The 23,229-nt window shown below is 42.9% G+C and overlaps 1 protein-coding gene and 1 long non-coding RNA gene across 2 annotated transcripts in view; one reads left to right on the forward strand and one right to left on the reverse strand.

Moving 5' to 3' along the window:
- Nucleotides 1–350: 350 nt before the first annotated feature.
- On the reverse strand, nucleotides 351–16,285 carry IL12B (interleukin 12B). The gene is made up of 9 exons (XM_017679613.3): nucleotides 15,814–16,285; nucleotides 14,775–15,136; nucleotides 11,510–11,597; nucleotides 7,779–8,054; nucleotides 7,117–7,234; nucleotides 5,470–5,687; nucleotides 3,916–4,073; nucleotides 2,423–2,554; nucleotides 351–1,359 (listed from the first exon to the last, which is right to left on the reverse strand). Exons 3-8 carry the CDS (start codon nucleotides 11,595–11,597, stop codon nucleotides 2,423–2,425), a joined length of 990 nt encoding a protein of 329 aa, XP_017535102.2. The 5' UTR covers nucleotides 14,775–15,136; nucleotides 15,814–16,285; the 3' UTR covers nucleotides 351–1,359.
- A 797-nt stretch (nucleotides 16,286–17,082) lies between these two features.
- The window catches only part of LOC118973676 (uncharacterized), a 40,066-nt gene continuing 33,919 nt past the window's right edge, over nucleotides 17,083–23,229 (forward strand). Inside the window, exons 1-3 of the long non-coding RNA XR_012129179.1 lie at nucleotides 17,083–17,339; nucleotides 19,373–19,570; nucleotides 19,719–19,831. This is a non-coding gene — a long non-coding RNA (uncharacterized lncRNA). The remainder of the gene's footprint in view (nucleotides 17,340–19,372; nucleotides 19,571–19,718; nucleotides 19,832–23,229) is intronic.

Below are 23,229 nucleotides of genomic sequence, written 5' to 3' on the forward strand. Positions count from 1 at the left end.
ACCTATGGGATGAGATGCTCTCGGCTCAGCCAGGCTGGAGTTTTATTTTGTGACACTTTGGAAATGAGCAGAGTCAATTCCAGGAAAGAAGTGATTGCATCCCATCCCAAAGATGGCATAAAGTGGGTCAGTACCCTTGGAGTCTTCATGGTCAGACCATGGGGATATTCCCTGAGCTCAGCAAGACACTAACTTTGGGAATCCTATAAAGGGAGAGGGCAACTCTGCAAAGCTGGAAAGCAATTGCTTCCAGGAAGGGCAATTCTTAAATGGTAGAGAAAAATAATGCAGCCCTGGTAAACTTAGGAACAGGATAACCAAGTCAGCTGAGAAAGCCCCAAATATTATTGCAAAGAAGAGTTATATTTTTATTGGTCCATTCTTGGAATGTAAACATAAGTAAACAGAAAACAAATAGAATCCCTTTACAGGAAGCACATTCATTACTTAAAGATAACACCTTAGTGAATTGGCATTTTCTGGTCACATTTACTCGTCAGGCTTCACTCACACTGACCAGTAAGTGTTTTCTCTGCATCTGTCTGCTTTTTTTGTGAGCATTGGCAATTCAGACAATTTCATGGGCTTGACCATACTACACTTGTTCTTCCTTTTGAATCATAAGATCTTTTTACTTCCTAGACATTTATGATATCTCCGTGTCACTCTCCTATGTCTCACTACTGCTTTAGTAAGCTGAAACTCCAGTTTCAGAAATGTTTAGGCATCCAAAGACTAAATGTGCTTACAAGTGCCCGTGGGCTCACATTGCTTTATCAAAACCAACCACTTCGAGGAAGTCTTCGTGGATACAGAACCTAGGACTTCCTCATGGGCTTGCATCTCCATGTCCCTCCGTGTGACTCTCTGGTGTTCTCCTCTATCACAAATACATTGTGGTGCTGACACCAGAACACTGTGCTCTTCCTGATTCTCATAAAACTGAGGCGCTTGCAGCCTCATTTGAAAAGCTGTCAGTATAAATAACATATAGATTCATATTCTGCATAATAGTGCCCATTCCTTATGGATCAGGTGGTGAGACTATGAAGCATACATCTTGGCACACAAATGTGAAATAACGGTAATAAATTAATAAATACATAAATTACTTCAATATTTAAATAGCATTAAGGTCAGTGGTAAGACTGATAGCTGGAAAATACATAAATAAATTAGCTGGTTGTTTCAGTGGGCATTTAGTATTTAAATATGGAAATATAGTAAAGACATCGTCGTGACCCTTAAAAAAAGCAAATTAGGTAGAAAATATCTTTGGGGGCTTATTCCACTGGATCTTTAAAAACTTTTGCATAATATCTTCCATTTTCCTCCAAGGTTTCATCCTGGGATTAGAGCCTGAAAAAGAATACCGAAAGTCTACGTGGATTAGAAATGTAGCGGCAGGGCCTTCTTACTTCACACGGCACATTATCTGGGGACATACGTGGCTTTGGGAATTCCATGTCAGAAGGGCCCAGCCCTTTCTTACGCGGCCTAGGATTTGGCTGGTACTGTGTTTGCCAGAGGCTTTCTTGAGAGTTTTCTTAAAAGAGTATCTGATTGTATCATTTTCTTGCTTAAAGCCCTTCAGTGTCTTCCCAAGGTGCTAAGGATAAGGTTCTGACTCCTGTAAACAGCGTGCCAGCCACCTATGCTCTGACTCTTGCCTCCCTCCATCTCCCTCTTCTTTGCCTTCCCCCGCAGGAACCCAGGACCTATGCTTGTTTTCTTTACTTCAGTATCCCTGCACCCTGCATCACACCTGGAACAATATGGGCATTGTTGCAGGGGAATAATCAAATGAATATCTGTAAATGAACAAATGTATGTTTCTTTTTTTTTTTTTAAAGTTTAACAGTTCCCCTCCCCACCACACCCGCCCACTCCTCTCCCCCTTGGTAACTATTAGTCATTTCTCAGTGTCTGTGAGTCTAATGCTGTATTGTTCCTTCTGTATTTATTTTATATTCCACAAATAAGTGAAATCATATGGTATTTGTCTTCTCTGCCTGGCTTATTTCACTGAGCATAATACCCTATAGATCCATCCATTTTGTTGCGAATGGCAGGATTTCTTTTCTTTTTATGGCTAAATAATATTTCATTGTGTATATGTACCACATCTTCTTTTTCCATTCATCTATGGATGGACACTTAGGTTGCTTCCATATCTTGGCTATTGCTAACAGTGCAGCAATAAACATAGGGGTGCACATGTCTTTTTTAATCAGGGATCTTGTTTTCTTCAGGTAAATTCCTAGGAGTTGAATTATTGGGAACAAACGTATGTTCCTCACTCTGGCGACTGTCTGCCAGGCACCCCATCTCCCCTTTCCTCTGCCACACCGTCCCCACCATTGCCCTACACCTGGGTCCACTGAGTGTGCAGGCTGGGTCTGGGCTTCATGGGCCTGCTCACCTAACTGCAGGGCACAGATGCCCATTCGCTCCAGGATGACCTGTAGTAGCGGTCACGGGCTTGCACGTGGATATTGGCATCCTTGTGGCACATGACCTTGGCTAAGGTCTGGTCCACGAAGAGTCTATCTTTCTGCAAATGAGAGGGAAATATCTGGTAATAGAGTCACAGGGCAGGCTGAGTATATATATTTCTGCAAAGCACAGTCTGTGAAAACAAGCACACCGTGGTCTTAAGGCACCACGCTTACAATTCACTGGGGAGGGCGCAGAACTTGCGCCACCTACTGACAGAAGCTCTAAACACAGATACAGCTCTGTACGCCCTGAGGAAGAGATTGGATTAGCTTTCAGCTTTCTAGCACAGATAGATGCTTTGCCTGAAGGCCTCAAGGTCACTCAGCCCAGTACTAGGCCGACGGTGGGACTGAGACAGGTTTGCTCTAGCTGTCCCTTGGATATAATGAAATACCATATCCTGATTCTTTTATCAGAAAACTTGTGTTCAAATCCAGACAATGCTACTTGTTAGCTGTGTGACCGACCACAGGAAAATATCTTAGGCTCTGTGTCTCAGTTTCCTCTTCATAAGAGAGTGATAATAATAATCCTTACCTCATAGAACTGTAAAAGTTAAAGGTAATAATCATGTAAAACTAATAGCAAAGTCTTTAACTGTGTAGAAAGTGCTCAGTAAATACTACCTATTAATGATAGAAATCTTAGGCAGGGAAGATCATACCAAGATTTTAAGTAATACTTAGGTAAATCTATTCCACAATAGCCCTTCCCACCTGCAGAAAACTTCTCAGGGAATGACTGAGTCACTGAATTTCTATCACATGCAAAACACTATGCTGAATAAGGCCTGTATCCAGTGATTTCTAAAACTGGAGTCCAAGGAGTCTTGAGGTCTATAAAAGTGCCTCTGAGACCTTGGGAATTTGATGTTAAGGCAAGAAAGTTGGAAAGCCATTATCTTAGCCTATGGAAATGCCAATATTCTGTTGGATAAAGTAATTTTTCAAAATGTGATAAAGCCAGGAATTATCTACCTGGGGTCAGACATAGCATGAGTGTTCTACAATCTGTTATACTCACTCACTTGAAATAATAATTTTAGTGTCATGGAGCCCAGATTTCCTATATTAGGACCAATTCTGAATGCATGTATTTAATGATCAACCATACCGGAGGCCGCTATGTGATTAGGTGCATGGCCCTCGTATCTGGCAGACTGAATTTGTATCCTGGTTCTGTTACGTCCTAGATGAGTGACTTTGGCAAGTCATTTAACCTCTCTGAGCTACAGTGTCTTCACTAGTGAAGTGGTGATAATGCTGCCTGCTTTTGGATGGCTACAGTAAAGATTAAGTTTCAGGCACATGGAAAGTGTTAAATAAGTGTTGTTATTTATCATCATTCATCTTCTCCTGTACGTGGCTCTGTAGAAACCTGGCCACAGAATACAGGGCACCTGAAATCGTATCTTACCTTTATTCTCTTGTTCTTGCCCTGGACCTGAATGCAAAATGTCAGGGAGAAGTAGGAATGTGGGGTGCTCCAGGTGTCAGGGTACTCCCAGCTGACCTCCACGTGCCGAGAATTTGTCATTGGCTTCAGCTGCAGGTTCTTGGGTGGGTCTGGTTTGACTGGGGAAGTAGAGAAACCTCCTTTATTTTCCTAATGGGGCTTTGCATTATGGTAGTTCTGATTTCTGATCTCATTTTCACCTTAGACCAGAGAGGAGTCCATAGGATAGTTACTTAACTTCTCTGAGCACCTTGTTAGCAGGTGTGAGGCACCCCTCCTGCTGGCGTTCATGGAAAGCATTCCTCGCCAACTGCCACATCATTTATGGCTGAACGTGAGAGAGGCTCAGAATCTTAGTTATCACTGCACAATCAGGCGGGCACTGGCCATGAAACCACCTTGGTGTAGTGCTCAGCGGAAAGTTCTTGGAGACTGTAAGACTCTCAAATTTGGGCTGTGGGGTGAAGGTTCACCTGCCCTGTGGTCAATCCTTTGTGCACCAAACTCAGAACTGCGCTGAGCCTCTCCCTGGAGATGAGATGAGAGACTCTCCAGTTAGTGCCCTTCTTTTTGTCTTTTCATGGCATCTGGCACTGACTCGTTTTGTCACAGTTATAGCCAAATTGTCTCTATGTTCATACACTCATTCATTCAGTCAGCTAATAATTTCTGAGCACTCCTTATGTGCCAGCCACTGGACTATGCACAGGGAACATAGTGCATATCACAAAAGAATCTGTTCCCAAGTAGTGTACCTTCTAGCAGGGGCAGGGAGGCGTTCTACGGAATGTGTCTGGGCTTCTAGGCTCAGCACCACTCAAAGACCATAGCTCCAAGCAGATACCTTGTAAATATTCTTCCCTCCGTCCTTAACACAACTGAAATCCTTCCTTTAGGACTCAGGTAATGTCATCCCCTCCCAGAGACCTTCCCTGGCTGCACTACTTGAACTTAGCCCCACCTTCCTCTGCCCACTAGGGGCAATCTCTCCACAAATGCCAGATCAAGTTCTGTGGTTCCATGGCATTTCATTTCCTGATGCATGTGTCATGTATAAATAGGAAAGGAAATGACAAACGGGAACATCTCCATATGCTGGTTAAAAAGGAAATATCCATTTTAGAGGGGTTTATATTGCAATAAGGAAGTATCTTTCCAAATGCTGCAGAAAGATCAGTTGGGAATAACTGCAATTAGCAGAGAAGCCCTAGTTCTGAATGTAAATATTATGTTTGAGGGGCAGCAGAACAGAAGCGTAGCCAAGGGCTTGTTTCTTCTAGTGAAGGCAGGTCTGGGTCTGAAGTGTTAGCTGTGAGATCTGGGGCAAATTGTTTAACCTAAGACTCGATTTTCTCTTCCTTAAAATGCAAATTAGAGTATTTACATTGTACTTGTTTTGGGGTGCAGAATAAAAAAGATACACATGTAAGCCCCTTACCCCAGTGCATGGGGCATGGTGAACATGTGGCAGATGGCATCTATCCTTATTAAGCATACGTAATCAGGCAGACTCACTGATATCCCTGATGAAGAAGCTGCTGGTGTAGTTTTCATACTTGAGCTTGTGAACAGCGTCCACCACAACTTCAATGGGCAGAACCTCCTCGGCAGCTGGACAGGCACTGCTCTCCTGACACTCCACCATGTACTTCTTATACTCCCTGTGGTCCACTCGGACTCTCTCCGATGAGAGTGTCACTGCTCCACATGTCACCCCTTGGGGGTCAGAGGAGCTGAAGTCAAAGACAGACAATATCTTGTGTCACACGTTTGTGGCTGAGTTCCTTGCAGATGTGTCCAGAGGACACAATTTCTCCACCTGGTTTGGTTTCTCCCCAGGGGTAAGAAACTGCCCTCTCTTCCAGAATGAGCTTTGTTTCAAGAAGTACAGATGCTTAGAAGCAACTCTGCATTTACATGACTCTGGCCTAAGTGAATCTGGATATTTTAGATCCAGAGCCCCTGGTTAAATTACCTTTTTGAAATTTTTAATTCATTTTTCCCATTTTAATTATAAAATCAATGCAAGCTAATTATAAAAAAGTTAAAAATGAAAATGTGAATATGCATAGAAATTAAATGTGTATGTCTCTTTTAACTATAATCCCCCATTTAATGTTAATCTCACTCCCCAGATGCAAATACTATTCATAGCTTGCTGCATCTCTCCAGACCTTTTTCCGTGAATATGCAAGCAATCCTAGATCCACATGTAGATATGCAGATACATGTATTTTTCTATATATACACACACACAGGTTTTATGCTTTTATGAAATAAAATTAAAAAATTTTATGAACTAGACCATACAGATTGCATTATTCATTTTGATGACTACACATTAAGCTGGAGTCTGATGTGCCACCCTTTACTTAACCTGGTCCCTGCTTGTTACTAAAATCATCACAATGAACACTTGCACCTATGTCTTTGTGCACTTGTATAGCATTTCTTTAGTAAGCATTTTTGTTTTAAAGATGGAAAAGCAAGACCCCAAAGGTTAGTTTTCTCAGTCAAAGAGTGGCAAGGCTCGGATGCTTGCCTAGGGCTTGCTCTGAATCTCACCTTGTGTGGGAGCTTAGACAATGAGCAAGGGGTGTCACACAGAGGGGCTAACAGAGGTTCTGTATCCATAGATATTGGTTTCCTAGGGAAAGTCCAGGTGTATTGGACAAATGGTGAACTTCAGATTAGTGGTGTTGGCAGAAGATAAAGGAGTTGAGGTGGCCCTGGGAAAATTTCTAGAAGCCTCACAGAGTTTTGGAGTTGACTGCAGGGCTTCCAGGCCCATGCCCTAGAGCTCTTGTTTCTATTTTCAACATGAGGTGAAATTTTGACAAGTCATCGCTAGTTCTGGTTTCTCCTTTTATTTCCTCCCATGGTGCTCTGAGCCTTAATGAAGCATTGCCAGACAATCTGAATGAGTGGGTTCAAACAGAGCAGAGGCTGTTCTCAGGCCCTGATAATATCCTGCACTAATGCATACATTTGTGCAGGCGAGTAGCTTAAATCTCCACATTCTTTAGGCATGTTCAAGGGCATGTGTGAGAAAATGTGGGTTTGCCTTATCATTAACTGATAGGCCATTGCTAGGTTGCCCTTCTTTTCTTAATGAAATAGTTCAAGCAAAATGCTGAGAAACTGTGGAGTGGTTCCACTTACCCTCTGCTGCTTTTGACACTGAATTTCAAACCACTGCTGATGGCTGTCAGCCACCAGCAGATGAAATGTCCGGAATAGTTCTTTGCCTCACATTTCAAAAAGGTCTTGCTTTTGGGTTCTGGATTTGAAAAGAACAAAAATTCAGTATTTAGGGGTTTTCTGAAAGATTTTGGTTGTGATGAATCACAGGTATAAGAGTGAAGAGCTTCCATTTATTCCCTTGAAGGATGATGTTGCTCCCCTGGCTGGCAGTTTAGCAATGACTGGGAGTGTCTCCGGAGGTTGGTGATTGTGCAGTATATGCTGCACACCTAACGCATCAGAGGGATGCATTGCGTTTTTCAAAACTGTCACCTCAGAGCTGAGTTATGCATGTTGGTTAACCTCCATTAGACATCCAATAATATCATTGTTATTTAAAGAGAACCTCAGGAAAAGCACCCAGACCCACCATACAGCTCTTTCAACCTGAGGTTTTGATGGCTGATAACCCAAGGTATCCAGGAAAACAAAGAAAAATGTAGGTTCTGGGTGATGTCAGTAAGGGACTTGGTATTACTCATTAACTAGGCTACTCATGTCTTGCCTTCTAAAATTTTAAATTTTTGTCTCTCTTATGGAATAAGAGAGAAAATTGACACTATCCAAGGGAAGTGAATTACCTTTCTGGTCCTTTAAGATATCAGTGGACCAAATTTCATCTTCCTTTTTGTGAAGCAGCAGGAGTGAATGGCTCAAAACCTGGCCTCCTTTGTGACAGGTGTACTGGCCGGCATCGACAAACTCTTTGACTTGGATGGTCAAGGTTTTGCCAGAGCCTAAGATGTCACCGCTCTGGTCTGAGGTCCAGGTGATGCCATCTTCTTCGGGGGTGTCACAGGTGAGGACCACCATTTCTCCAGGGGCATCGGGGTACCAGTCCACCTCTACAACATAAACTGGAGAGCACAGGGAGTGGAGAAGTGGACTGAAAGCTCTATGAACTCTGGGACTGTGTTTTATGGGCCACATGTGCATCTGTACCACTGAAGCACAACCTTACTCCCAGCGGCAACGTTCGCTGAGGTGACGTCAAGGCATTGGGCTTCACGTGGGCTCCAGGTTGTGGAGGAAATAAGCAAAGAGTTTTATTGCTGCCACTGACATTAACTGTGGGCTGCCTTTGATAATTAACCTCTGATTATCTGGGAGATGGGGAAGGGCTTGATTCGCTAAAAAATGCAACGGCACAAGACTGTTTGCCAAAGGCCTAGTGGAGCTAAGAAACTTCCAGCACAATTTCAGTTTCATAGGGAATAAAGCAGGGCATAGAGTGTCAAGAAAGACTGACCAGAGCTGAGATTTGGTCCCCATTAGTTGGCTTAGGGATTTGGAGCAAGGTACTTAATCAGCAGAGCCTCAGTGTGCTCATCTGTAAAATGACAACAATAGTAGTATCTATGTCGTAGCTTGGGCCATGAGGATTAAATAAGAAAGCACCTAAAGCACTTAGCTCAGGGCTGGTCCCCGTAAGCCCAGTGTTAGTTATTATTGATGACTGCATAGAGCTCTCATACAATTTTCCATGAGGATTTAAGGATTTAGCTTCTGCTGTGTACAACTCACCAACAGAGGTTTTCATTCTCTCTGCATTTTTTAAAAAGCTATTTTACACTCTAATGAAGCAGTTAAGCAGATCTGAGTCTTCCCATTTTAAGGAGGAGAGTGCTGAGACTCAAAGGCTAAGTCAGGTTTTATCGAGTTAGAAGTACAGAGCTATAGCTCAGAATTTCTCTCTCCTTGGCTTTGCACTGGATCTCCAATGTCAGCATCTAAACTGGTACCGGAGGAATGCCTTTGTGTAGTATCCCAAAGGGTGTGGCACTTCAGTGCTCCATCCATCCATGCACCAGGGTTTAACTGAATTGAAAAGTTGGGTGCTGTGGTTCACCAGTGATTATCACACCACCATCAGCACCGTCACGTGGGCATCTCTCAGAAACGTAAACTCTGAGTTCCTGAATCAGGGGTGGGGGCCAGTGATCTGTGTTTTGTGCTCTCCAGTCATTTTGATGCCCACTCAAGTTTGAGAGCCACAGCGGTTAAGAGACTGGATTTCGGAGTCACATAGATCTGAGTTTAGATTCAGCTCCCTCTCTCAGGCTAGCCTTACGGCCTTGGGCAAGACGTCCAAGTACTCTAAGCTTCGGCGTCATCATCTTTAAAATGAGCAAAAAGTTACTATTAACTTCAGAAGGTCAAGAGTGGCTTACACAACCTAATTCATGTAAGAACTTAACAGAGTGGCCTCAAATGCTCTACACCCAGTGGCTCTTGCTTTTGGTGTCCAGATGTATAGCATTATGGGATATAAAGTTTTCATTTTACATCAGAGGGATTTAAAACTACTGAATGGGTAACGAAGACAATAGGCAAAAAGCATTTAGGGGTCAACTCTTTGGAAATGATTAGCTGTGCTAACATAAAACCACATGGCACCTTCAGCTTTTTTTTTTTTTTTTTACTTTTTCTTTGCTCCACTGCTAGGTGAACAATCTGGCTATTTTCCTGTCACAACTAAGATTCAGAAGCCCTGGAAGACTCTTGCCCAAGGGTAGGGGGAACCAAACAGCACCTGCTGAAAAGCATCTAGAAACTAGTACTTGGCTTCATCACCTCACCTTTCCTCCAAAGTCATAAACCCCCTCAGTGTTTCTCACATTGACTTTCTGGAATTTCTGTGGTTTACCAAATCAGAAGTAACTAAGGGTTAATTATGCAAGGACCAAGGTTCCTGAGCTCACTAAAAATCCCAGGGTTGGAAGGGGTCTGGCACAATCATCTGGCTTAGGACTTTGCCTTTACTCAAGGGAGGGTCTAAAACTCTCAAACCCTTCTGTGGCAAAGGGAGATGGTGGGATTGTTTTCCTCCCTAAATCCTTAAGAATGGAGGGATAGTCCAAAATTCCTTTCAGGCACCCATTTCAGTGTTGTACTCTCCCGACTATCAAAAATTATTTCTGATCACTAGCTGAAATGTCTTCATTTTTAATGGATGCCTATTTCCTCTTACTCAGTTCTCTAAGGACACAGGAAACAATTGCTTCATATTCTTTTTGTAAAGCCTTCAAATACTCAAGTGGACAGGCTTTGAAGCAACAGAGAATTGGGATCAAGTCCCTGTTCCACCCTTACCAAGAATGTGCAATTGGGTAAGTTACTTAATCTCTGAGCCCCTGTTTTCAACATCTGTCACATGGAGTACAGACAGTCCCTATTTCATATGGTTGCTGTGAGAATTGAATGAGATACTGTGCTCAAAAAATATTAACTCTTATTATCATAATACAATTACAGACAGTAATTGCTGGCTTCAATGAGCAACATTTGAGGGTCGTCAGGAACAAGTTTCAGTTAGTTAATACATATTTACTGTGAGATACCAGAAGGTTAGAGGGAACCTCTTGTTCTACTCATACGTATCCTTTTATGCTACTAATAATTTTTATGAATCATTGGGATAATAAACAAGTTCTCCTGAATCATCAGAGACATTATTTTAAACAACCAAAACAATGATACTATCTAACAATTGCTTTCATTTGACCACCTGTTGAGTTACTGTCTAGCACATTCACTAACACATTTAATAATTTATGTAGTAGGTTGGTGTGGGGGATCACGGGGAAAACAGTGTAGCACAGAGAAGGCAAATAGTGACTCTCTGGCATCTTATTACACTGATGGACAGTGTCTGCATTGGGGTATGGTAGGGACTTGATAATATGGGTAAATGTAGTAACCACATTGTTTTTTCATGTGAAACCTTCATAAGAGTGTATATCAATAATACCTTAATAAAAATTTTTTTAAAAGTCTATGTAGTAGGTATCACTTTGTAATCCCCAATTTACAGTTGAGGAAACCCAGGCTCACAGGCCATCCAGCTCAAGGTCACAGAACCAATAAGTGGCAGAATCAGCCTTTGAATCCAAGTCAGTATGAGTCTAAATTCTATGCTTTCCCCAAAGTGCTTGATCTGAGGGGGAGATACAATGTGGTGGAGTAGAAGATGATAGAAATAGCTCTTAGACTTTTTGAATCCTGCACATAGGAACTTTAATCATGATAGAGCTGGTTTTTAGTCATAGTGGCAAAGTCCATACCTCTTTTCCCCCCAGAGTCCTCAAAAAGCTCCTCCTCAGGCATGTAATGTGAACGCTGACCCATGTAGATACCCTTACCGGGGAAGGAAGGACACGGCCTTTGTTTCCCAGTGAGGCTCTCACGGGGCAGCCCCAGTGCACGGTTGCCCATTTCAGTCTGCTTTCCCCACAGGGGCTGCCTGAGAGCCCTGGCTTAGATCCAGGTAGAATTCTTAGAGATCCATAGACAATAAGGGGAGGTTGGTTACCATTTTTCTCCAGTTCCCATATGGCCCCAAGGGGAGATGCCAGCAAAACCAGGGAAAACCAGGAGATGGCGAATGGTGGAGGCTGCATCTACAGGAGGGGGAGAAGAGAGACAGGGGGGACAGGGAAGAGAGAATGACAATAATTATTCAGTTCTAAATATTCTAAATATCTAAATACATATTCACCTTCCATTACATTGTTTTTAATCTTTATTTTCCTCTTTTCCCTACACTGTCAGGTGAAACAGTCTAAATTAGTATCTAGGGTTTATGAAAATCTTCAGACTGTGAAAATTGTACCCTATGTGTGAATTAGGTAGAGGTGATTATTATTTCATTTTATTCTGAAACACCTCCAACCATCTCGGACAGCATCAATGTTCTGCAGAAACATGGTTTCATGTCTAAATTACATGAAGAATGAGATACAAAACTTTCAGCCAGATAGCTTAAAAATGACCATTCCTTGGCTGGAGTGACTGAATATTGAAAAATCATAGCATCATCAGAATTGCCGCTAAGCCTAGAGGAACCTCACCATATGCTTTGTACCCTTAATGTCATACAGGTTGTGAGCAGCAGAGACAGGACTACAAGTCATGGAGCTTTCAGGGACACTTCTATCAATTCAGTCTGAGTGAGGACTCTAGCAAAGGACTGGCTGCCACAGAGCGTAAGTTAGTACACTAGAGGCTTGGAGTCAAGCAGATGTGGGCTTGAATTTTGGTTCCACCACTCACTAGTTGTGTGATGCTGGACAAATTACTTGCTGAACCTCAGTCTCCTTATCTATAAAATGGACGTAATACCCATCTCAAAGGGTTCTTGGGAGAATGCAAGGAGGTGACATATTATAGAAGAAAACCAATAGCATGTTAGATTGTAGTAGGGGAGGAGATAGAGGGAAACTTTGATATCTCTTTGTTTTGTACACAATGGGTAGACAAAAAAGTCGTGCCTACTTGTAGGGAAATGCCCACAGAGTACTGCAATTACAGAGGCCTGTAAAATCCAGATGTCGGCACTCTGGAAAGGGAAATAGCAGGGATTCCTGGCATCTCCTGGTGATTCCTTTATATGCTGTTAACACTGGGGTTTTCCCTTAGGCTGTGGGGCCAGCACTTCCTTTCTGGGCCTCAAATGCATTTGAGAATTTCAGGTGAACCGCACTTCAGGGTCAAGGGAGCCCTGGTGGTGGGGATGGTTCTAAGAAACAAGTCCCATTTTAGCATCACCTACATTTTAAACCATACACATTGGCATTTTAAACCCCAGCAGAGATGGTGGTGGATCACTCTCTTATTCAAACCCCGGGGAAACCAAAAAGGGGGGCAGCATGTAGTTACCCTATTATTCTCCAGGCCAGCTGACTCCAGGGAGCTGTACCCCATGGCCCTCATTTCCTTGGAGTCCCAAATTTGGGAGTCATGAGGAATAGACTTTTTTCCATGTAATTTCATAAGCTTTTGAAACTATTGAAACCCTTTTATGAGGGCCACAGGGACCCCAGGTCCTGTGGCATGTTAAAGCCCTAATGATGGTGTCAGCATTGACATACCAGTGGTACTTGAGTGGGTGTCTTTTTTTTGAGTTTTATTTTGTTTGTTACTTTTTAATGAGATAAGAGAATTGTTATTAAAAAAAATCAAAAGATGGAGTTACCAAGTTAGATGCCGAGTCCCAGTTCTAGAAGGAGGCAGACCTGCATTGGCAGCCCAGATCTGCCACTTAGCTGCGTGACTCTGGACAAGTCATTTGACTGCCTTAAGCCTCACACTCAGTATGTAAAATGGACATCCTGTTGTGGTGAGGAGTTAATGAATAATTCATGTAAAGTATCCTGCACAGTGCCCAAGGGAAGGCAGGACTCCCAGCTATTTGCTCCCAGGAGCCCTATTCCTCCTTTCATAACACTTACTACAATTGCAATAACACACAGTTGAGCACTGAACAAGGCAGGGGCTGGGGGTGCAGACCTCTTGCACACTAGAAAGTCCATGTATAATGCTGGACTACTCCAAAACTTGACTGCTAATAGCCTACTGTTGACCAGAAGCCTTACCAATAACATACACAGTTGATTAACACATTTTATGTCATATATATTGTATATTACAATACAGTAAGCTAGAGAAAAGAAATTGTTTTTGTCAAAAATCTCCAAAAAATTTTCCTATATGTTTATTGGAAAAAATCCAAGAGGACCCACACAGTTCAAACCTGCAATGTTCAAGTGTCAACTGTTAGTTACTTCTTTCAAGTTTGTCTTCCCTGCCACACGGAGCTCTCTGGTGCTGGAGGGGGTGATCACGTCTAGACCTCTATAGCATCTCAACAGAGTCCATCATAGAGAATCTAGCTTACAGGGATTTCATTAATTATTAGAAGAATGAATGAATGTGCAGAAATCATAAAATTTCAGATTCCAGTAAAATGAACTCTAAGATGATATTCAACTTTTTTCTAGTATCTTGAAATTTTTCATTTGAAAAAAGTGGGCTATTAGCTGGGATTTGGTCATTTCCTTGTTTTTTTAAAAAAATAAGATATTTTAATGTAATCATTATTTTTTTAACCTGAAAATTTCTGCACACAATTTACCTGGGCAACTCTAAGATACCAGCCAGCACAATAAAGATTATCTTGTTTTCTCCCTTTTCCTAGATTTTAAAACTCTTCGGAAAGTAGTTTTAAACACTGCAGTTGCTTTTCATTTTTTAAGTGGGGGCCAAAGGTAGTTAATCTAAAAGATCTGGAGAGCCCAGCTATCAATCTGATTGACTGTCACAACTGACTATTCAGCCCATCACAAATACAGGAGCAAGTATTCTCTCTGTAACATTCAATTATGAGGTACAAGTATGAATTCGATTATTATTGAATTACTACTTAACAAATAAAAAGCTTTCAAAAAACTTACAATACTAAGGGAAGCACCACTCACTTTAACCCTATACAATCCTTTAGTTGATGGACAGTAATACTGAGAAAGACACTTTTATATACACTTTAAAACCAGACAAGTCTTTCTATAAAATGTGCATTAGTTCACTGACCTTTGTATACAATTATTATTAGATGACCTTTACAACTAATACTTTATACATCAGTTCCCCAAAGTACTGACTCTTCACCAGTGTCCCATTAGGGAAGTCACCAGGAATGCCTTCAGGAGTCCACCCACTCCTCGATGCCAGGGGCAGGGGTAGCACTGGAATGGCCTGAGGACCTTGGGGAGGGGTGGCAAGGGCTGGGGAAGTCTTACCTTGCTTCTGGCCAGGCTCAAAGTTTGCTGGGTCTGATACCGTTGTTTCTGCGGCTGCTGCTGTTGCAGGAGCTTATATACCCTGCTCCTGATGGAGTACTTAAACTAGAAACTGACTTGTTCCGAGTTGCAACACTGAAAACAACCCTCAGAACCTTCTGGGGGAATTTCAAGAAGTTCCTTCTTTTTTTTTTTTTCGGTGTGTATCAATAATGCTGAGGGAACAGAGGCCTCAAAATCCCAGGTGATGAACTAAGAGGAAATGACTTTTGGGTGAGGAAAAAGGAAGGAGATGGGATGCTCACTTCTTTGGGTTGACCTCATGGCCAACAGCTGCAGGCAGCCTCCCTGGACTCCACAGCCTGGAGAAGGAAAGGCAGGGAGGGGTCACACAGGAGGCTGAGTCGAGCAATTGTGTGCTAGAGGACCCCAAACAAATCACGGTTCTCCAGAAGTCAAAGAAGATGAGATGAGGGGCAGAACGTTTAGTGTACCTGTGGCACCCTCCCCAAAATTATTCTTTTAAAATCTGTATTTCAGAAACATACTATTACCACCCATTGTGGCTCTACGTGCCACACACACACACACACACACACACACACACACACACACACACACACACACACACACACACACACACACAGAGCCCTGCACATTCACACAGACACAACCCTGGGGAGATGATAAAACTGTGTGTATTAATAATAACACTCAAATGTATAGGGATATGGCCTATGTCTTTAGGTACTTGCTCACAGACAGGTGGGAGCAGAAAGTGAAATATCCATAGTCTAACATATTGACAACCCATGATACACTCAAGGCAAACCCCCTTGGGCACCCAGGCTGTATAACCTCACACTCATTTGCACACAAATCTCTGGCCCTAGGAGCTCTACACAGATGTTAGGAATTAGGTAGAAATTCCTAGCGAAATTTAGCATTGCTAAGCGGAGTGCAAAGCCATCACCTTTGTCAGGACCCCCGCCCCGTCTGCACGGGAAGGGAGCACAAACACTAACGTAACCGAACACACCTAGTCCAAGGACAGACAGGCCGCCAGTGCGGGCCGTACCCAGCGCCGCCAACAGCGAGCGCTGCTGCGAGGCGACCCGGGCGCGCGGGTCCGGGAGCGCAGACAGGCGACGGTGACTTCTCCATCCGCGCGCCCGGGCCCCACACCCCGCGGGGAAGTTTCTGGGGTCCGGCCGGTGTCAAGTGGGCGCAGATTTCCGTGCTGACTTTCCTTTCAGTCTCTGAGGGGGGAAGACGGGAAGCCCGAGCGAGAGCGGCGGAGCTTCCCAGCCGCACACTTCCTCCCGCTCTGCGTCGGTCCTGGCCGGGGCGGGCGCGGGCCGCTCAGCTGGCTCTCCCACGGGTGACCCGGCCTCCTGCCGGGCTTGGGCGGAGGCGCTGCCTCCGGCTCAGAGCGCCTTCTCCCATCCCCTCTGCGCTCTAGGTTGCGGGCGAACCGAAGTTCTCAAGTTAAACAAGCAAAACGGCCTGCCCCCAAGATGCATGGCTATGTGAACCAAGTAGGTTGCGCTGTATGATACCATCTGTATGTGTGTGTAAGTGCGGATGTGCTTCTCACAATGGGCATCCCGGAGGGTGTATGGCTAGGTGAGGATGGCCTTTCCGCAGTTTGTTTTTTTTCCTATTATATGATATATACACACATACATGTATTAAAATATTTGTGAACTGAGAGGGTTTCTTTCTGTAAAAATGTGTTCATTTTTCCCAACAAATCATCAAAGGTAACTGAACAGAAAGCTTAATATGAAGTTGACATGAAATGTTAAACTAAGTCATTTACAGTGGCTGTACCACTTACTGGCAAGCCCTTCTGTGACTCTATAAATACATGTATACATACAATAAGACAAATAAGTTAAAAACATTTTCAAAATTTGAAAAGCTGATTTGAAACATAAACTCTAAGTAAAAAGAGTGTCCTAGTTTTGCAAAAGAAGCTTCAAGGTAGGTCTTGGTCCCCTTTCCATTCAGACTGCAGCCCCAGGGCCAGTCCTATGTGAAAGTGCGGGGGCACCTCTGTTCACCTCTGCCAAGGACATGGGCTCTGGAGTTAGAAATCTGGATTCCAGCATCTGCTAGGCAAGTTACTTAACTTCTCTAAACTCAATTACCACTTCTGTAAAATGGGATTAGTAATGGTTCCTGATCTTAGGTTGTGAAGATTGAAGGCTTTTATGATGTAATGTACTTAGCACAGTATCCTAAGTGCTTAATAAATGCCTGATTTTATTAATTAATTTGTTTACCCTGCCTGCCCCAGAAAGGCTTTTGTTAGCTCCCTAGGGACATCAGAGATGACAAGGAGAACAAAAGAAGGCAGAGAATGAATTACAGAGGAGCCTGGAAAAGGGCTCTTAATAGTCTGCGTCATGAAACCACGTGACCATAGTTGAGCCACCACGTGGCTCTGAGCCTCCCGCTACCCAAGAGGAGAGAGAAAAGCCTGCATTTGCCTCACAGGACTGACTATTTTGATGGGGTCAGTTCACCTAAGGAGGAAATACTCCCATACTTTATATGCAGGTAAGAAAAAAATCCAGGTACTTGGGCCCCACCTTCCAATATTTCAGTTCAGTAGATTTTAACAAGCTTGTGGGTGATTTTCAGTTGGGGACCTGTGCCCATACTTTGAAACACACTGTACAACCCCTGTGCTCCACTGCTGGTAGATTCGCCCTTGTGCCTTACTTATCTCTGGGTGCCCCACAAGGCCAGCCAGCACTCTGGTAATGTCTGCCAAATGCCCATCGTCCTGATTTCACAAGAGGTTTGTCCCTTTGCCCCACTTCACAATCCAGGCCCTGATCCCAGGCAAATGGAATCAAAGACCGCAGATCTCCTTGTGATTCTTCCTATGGGACAGGAAGGTCTGCTTACAAACAGCAGGAGTGCTGAGCTTTAAGATGGAGAGGGTCCCCCTAAAAGCTGATAATAACTTGAAGAAATTTTTGACCACAAGACTTTCTTTTTTCTAGAACGCTTGGAGCTTCTAGTTCAAGTCTCCAATAAAGGGGAAGCCTTTATTTTAAAATGTTTAAAAACTTACACAAGCAATACTTGCATGCATGCTACTGTGAAAACTACAAAACAATGCAAATATATGTAGACTGAGAAGTCGAAGCCCTGATTCACTCAGCTCCCAGAGGTCACTTGCCACCATTTTGATGTGTATTCCTGCAGAGCCTACTCTTGAATTTTTTTTGTGTATTTAAGTGTACTTAGTTAGCTATATAAATGAGATCATACTGTACATATTCTTCTGCAGATTACTCTTTTCTTGCAACAATCTGTTTTGTGTCCAGTGGCTTCCTGTGTCTTGCTAGAGGTCATCTGGAATATTCTATCTGGATCGATTAGAGTGCTTTAGGCTTTGTTCTCCAGCTAGCTTCTCTTAGGCTCTTCAATTCCAGTCATTAATCCACACAAGACAACATGTAGGATGATAAAAGCCCATTTTTTTGTGTGTTTCTCTCTTAGGAGCAAAGCATTTGTCCCAGAAGCCCCCGTGGGCTTCTCTTTGTCACACTGGGATTAATACAAAATTGCATTTAGAGAGGAAGAGGGAAAGATTTCCATATGCAAAGTGCAAAATCCATGCCAGTGAAAGGAATGGGTGTGTGGGCAACCAGAAGGAAGTGGGTGTGTCCTTGGCTGTAGGATTGGGGAGGTGTTCACGTGTTTTAGAAAGATGTTGGTCTGGTCTTGCAGTCAGCAGACACAGGTAGAACAAGGCAAGTGGGATCAAGGTGGAGAAGGCAAGCGTCTGGAAGGAAGACCTAATATCTAATGCCTTTCCACATCAACTCAAATCAAAAGGCAATCACTGCGTACCGGCTGGTCAGCCCTGGAACACGTAGAATTTTCATTCAGATAAATGTAAATTCCCAAGAACAGACGGAACAAATGTAGCCTCAAATGTGACTCCCAAATCAACAGTCACAATGGAAGATGCTCCAAATCATGGGCTCAGAGTTTTGGTCAAGCTCTTTCTTGCCTAGAAAATTTTATGTGTTCTAGGGTGAGTGGCAGCAGGAATACACTTTACTGAACGGTGGTTTAAAAATTCATCCTACAAATGCAGGGGTGCCAGTTGAGCAGAGCTCACAGAGACTGCCTCCGTGGAGGTAAATATATACAACTTCTTTTGATATCTCATTGATCCCTGAGGTGACTTGAAATTCAGTTTGGGGACCATAGCACTAGACATAGTAGTCTCAGACTATGGATTCAAGATAGTCCTTTGCCACTGAATTCTTTCTCAAGTAACATTTTGCATGAGGACTTCAGAAAGGAAAGTTATCACTCTTTTTGAAAACTGTATCCTATTTGTCCATAATTCAATATGGATGGTCAGGGAGTGTGAACCCAGACTGGCTACTTTGGGTAGAGGAGAGGAGAGACAGCATGAGAAACTGCCTACAGAGCTTCAGCAAGAGCGTGAAAGTGTGAGCTGTTACATACAAAGAGGAAGTGAGTATGTGATAGATCCACTAGATATTTTGGAGCCCTTGATGAGGACATGAACGCTCAGACTCTGAAGGGTTGGTTATTTTCAGAACCTGCAGTTAAGCTGGCCAAGTCTTGGGGCATTGCCCGTGTATTGAGGAACATCCTGCCAGAAGGCAATTGAAGAACAGGAGAGAAGAATTTCAGCGCCCAGCTCAACCAGCACATTCCTCTGGCTGCTCTCGTGTGTTTCCTCAGCTGGGTGCCTTTCTTGGTGAATGAGAGAAAGTGTGAGGATTAGTGAACAGGTGAGTCGACCAGTCTTTGGAATGCCTCAGAACCTCAATGCAATAGAATACCATGTTGTCTCAAAGAGCAGTAGTCAGTAGAGCCAGCTGACTTTAAGGAAGTTTGACTTTCTCTTTCTGCCTGACATCATGCTTGTAAATTTTCCAGCTTGCTTGGGACACTGATGAAACCACTTCCCATGGCCACTTGGAGATCTTACATCATCTTTGTGGTGGCTTGACCCAGGAAATCCTCTGGAGAAACCATAATATCCCTCAGAGGTAGGATGTGTCCTCACTGATGAACACTTTAGGCATGGAAAAATACACTCTGAATGAAGAAGAGCTCTTAGGTTGGCTTAGGTTCTCATTCTGTCTGGTGAATGGTCAGAGAGATATACTTCCTTGAGGAAAATCCTAGCCTTGGAAATTCTGCACTCATGGTCATCATGTTGAATGGTCCAAGTTCTCTTTTGTAAGGGGTGGCCATCTGGGTTCCCTCCTGTATCCACTGACTTTTGTCATGGCGTGCTGCCTGGACGGTCTGTGCCATGGTTAATTTATGCAGAACAAGCATGGCTTTATTTGGGGCTGGGATTGGGGATGGGAAACAGGGATACTGGGTGACCTGAATTGGAGGCATGCTTCCTCCCTACATAATACATTTAAAGTAAAGCCATGCTGCCTTTTGAGGTGGAATGTAGGGCAGAGTTAAATGTAATGGTCTCCAGGAGCTCAGACACTTAGACACTCTACCACTTACTGTTTATATGGCGTTGGGAAAGGTGCTCAGTTTTTCTGTGCTATACTTTTTCATGTTAAAATGGGGATGAGTTTTCTAGTATCTACCACAGTTTTTTGAAGATTAAAGGAGCTACTGCATATAAAGGACTCATATGCTCTATGAACAGAATGTGACTCACAACAGACATTTAGTACCTATTAAGCTGTTTTATTTTCAGACTCCTGTCCTCCAGGACCATAAAAATAGATTATACGGTTTTTTGAGTTAAGAGGCCCATTTTTTCTTTTACTTCTAAGTGTTTTAGTCTGTAGAACAATATTGGGCACAAAATTAGTGCTATTAATAACCTATAAAAATATTTCCCAGTGGATATTCAGGCACTTTTGAAAGCTGTTAACTCTCAGGGCACTTTGTCATAAAACTAACACACCAAGATAGTTCTCAAGTATGCTTCCAGATGCCCAAATCTCATTTTCTTCTATAGCCACCCAAAATTATTTTATTAGAATATCTTTATTCAGCTTCTATATTGTAGTATTGGAACTTTTTGGAGCTAAAAACTCCTTATTATACTAAACTTACAGCATGACAAAACCTGGGGCTTTTAGGAGCCAGGTATGAGGGGCAAACAAGTGAAGGGCGCCAGGTGTATGATTCTGGATGGCTCTGGAAACAGCAGAGTACTCTGGCAGTCATGCCCCATCTAAATGCATTCCAACTCAAGTTTAAAAATTAAGACCTGATGTTTTAGAGCAGTTTAAAGTTCACAGCCAAAGAGGGGGAAGGTGTGGAGATGTCCTGTATGTCCCCTGCTCCCACATATGCACAGCCTCCCCCTTACTGATATCCCCCACCTGACTGTATTTATGTTTGTTACAATGGATCACCCTACACTGACACGTCATTCCTCAAAGTCCGTAGTTTACATTAAAGTTCACTCTTGCTATTGTACATTCTATGGATTGGGACAAATGTGTAATAAGAAGTAACCTTCATTATGGAATCACACAGAGTATGTTCACTGTCCCCAAAATCCTCTGAGTTCTGCCTATTCATCCCTCCCCTCCCCAGCTCCTGGCATCCAGTGACCCTTTTACTGTCCTTATGGTTTTGCCTTTTCCAGAATGCCCTGTAGTTGAAATCAGACAGTATGTAGCCTTTTCAGATTGGCTTCTTTCACTCTGTAATATGCATTTAGGGTTCCTTCATGTTGTCTCATGACTTCATAGCACTTTTTTTTTTTAGTACTGAATAATATTCCTTTGTCTGGGTATACTGCAGTTTATTTATCCACTCACCTACTGAAAGACATCTTGGTTGCTTCCAAGTTTTGCCAATTGTGAATAAAGCTGCTATAAATATCCATGTGCAGGTTTATGTGTAGACATTTTCAACTCCTTTGGGTAAATACCAAGGAGCATTATTGCTGGATTGTATGGTAAGAGTATGTTTAGTTTTATAAGAAACTGTTTCTTTTATAAGAAAACTGTCAGCTGTCTTCCAAAGTGGATGTACCGCAAATTCAACTTTAAAACAATATTTAAAAATTGTTTTAAAAACTACAGCAAGCATATCTGTGGGTTGAATTTGACTGTACTGACTGTAACCTCTGGCAAGATTGCATAAAACTTGCCAAGGCATAAAGGAGCTCAGATTTGTACACTAAGAATCATAGTGAATATGACTTGTTTTGATATCTCCTTTGTCCACATGAAAAATGTGATGAATGAACAATCCAAAGGGCTCAGGACAAAAGTGATTTCAGTGCAATGCAGACAACCAACACAGCCAGGAAGCCAGGGATGCTCTCCAAGGAAGCATCAAAACAAGGGTATTCATTCATGCATTCATCCATCACACATTTACTGAATGCCTAGTGTACTGTTTGGTTAGGAGGGAATCCCTTTTCATAAGCCTTTTACAGTTTAGTAGGGGAAATAAGCCAAGTGCTCAGATGGCTATTAAACAGCACAGGATGAGAGAAGTGCTCAAAGCCCAAGTGAAGTGCTACAGGAACTTAGGAACTGAGAGACCACAACCCCTGGGGAGGATGAAGGCAGAAACATAAAGGAGGTGACAGTTATGGTGGATTTGAAGGAAGGAGATATACTGTGATAAAAAAAAGAGGGTCACTTGGGGAGGGAGCAACGAGGTAAGGAAATGTAGTGGCAAAGCGGCCAAGAGACACCAGTTAGTTCTGCTTCCCTGGAGCTGAGTGTCCTCTGAAGGGAAAGTGGAGGACGAAGCTGGAAAGGGGACACCGCGTACACAGATCACTGACAAGAATGGCTGAGCACTATGAGCAAAGCCCAGTTAAGACCAGAGAAAAGAAAAATTCTTGCTCTTCGCTAAACGTGGACTGTTTACCCCAAACACTCTGTATCTTGGTTTCCTCACCTGTAAAGTGAGACGATATGAACACATTATTATTTACTTGCTGTAAAGTTCTTATTCTTATAAGAAGTAATGCTACCTGATGAGCAAATGCAATGTGTTGGGTACTAAGCTACATGCTTAACATGCATCGACTTATTTTGTCCTTACAACAACCCTATGAGGAAGGTATGTTATAATCCCCATTGATGTTTGAAGAAAATGAGCCATTGAGAAGAAAAGTAACTTTACTGATGTCACAGAGAGAAAAAATGGCAAGGCAGGGGTAATGAGATACTAGGTAATGGATGGTTTGGTCATGATCATGCATGCAAGCTCTTAGCTTAGTGCCTGCCTACGGTAAGCCTTGACAAAGGCTATTATTATTAGCCTTATTATTATTATCTCTATTGCCATTATTATTCGGCTAGAGGAATTGCCTTGGCTTTCACAGAGGAGGTGATATTTGCAATCAGCAGTTGAGGGTGGGTAGGCTATGGACAGGAGGGGCTGGGACAGATGGGTACTCTAGACTACGGGCACAGCAGGAATTCCGCAGCTT

The sequence above is a fragment of the Manis javanica genome, chromosome 1 (genome assembly GCF_040802235.1).
Source record: "Manis javanica isolate MJ-LG chromosome 1, MJ_LKY, whole genome shotgun sequence".
NCBI classification, from domain to species: Eukaryota; Metazoa; Chordata; class Mammalia; order Pholidota; family Manidae; genus Manis; species Manis javanica.

Coding starts and splice junctions, on each gene's coding strand:
- IL12B (XM_017679613.3), bottom strand. CDS start 11,597: ATGCAGCCTCCACCATTCGCCATCTCCTGGTTTTCCCTGGTTTTGCTG. Junction 5,688..7,116: donor AGTGTCAAAAGCAGCAGAGG/GTAAGTGGAACC, acceptor CTTTGACTTCAG/CTCCTCTGACCCCCAAGGGG. Junction 2,555..3,915: donor GCAAGAACAAGAGAATAAAG/GTAAGATACGAT, acceptor TCTCATTTGCAG/AAAGATAGACTCTTCGTGGA.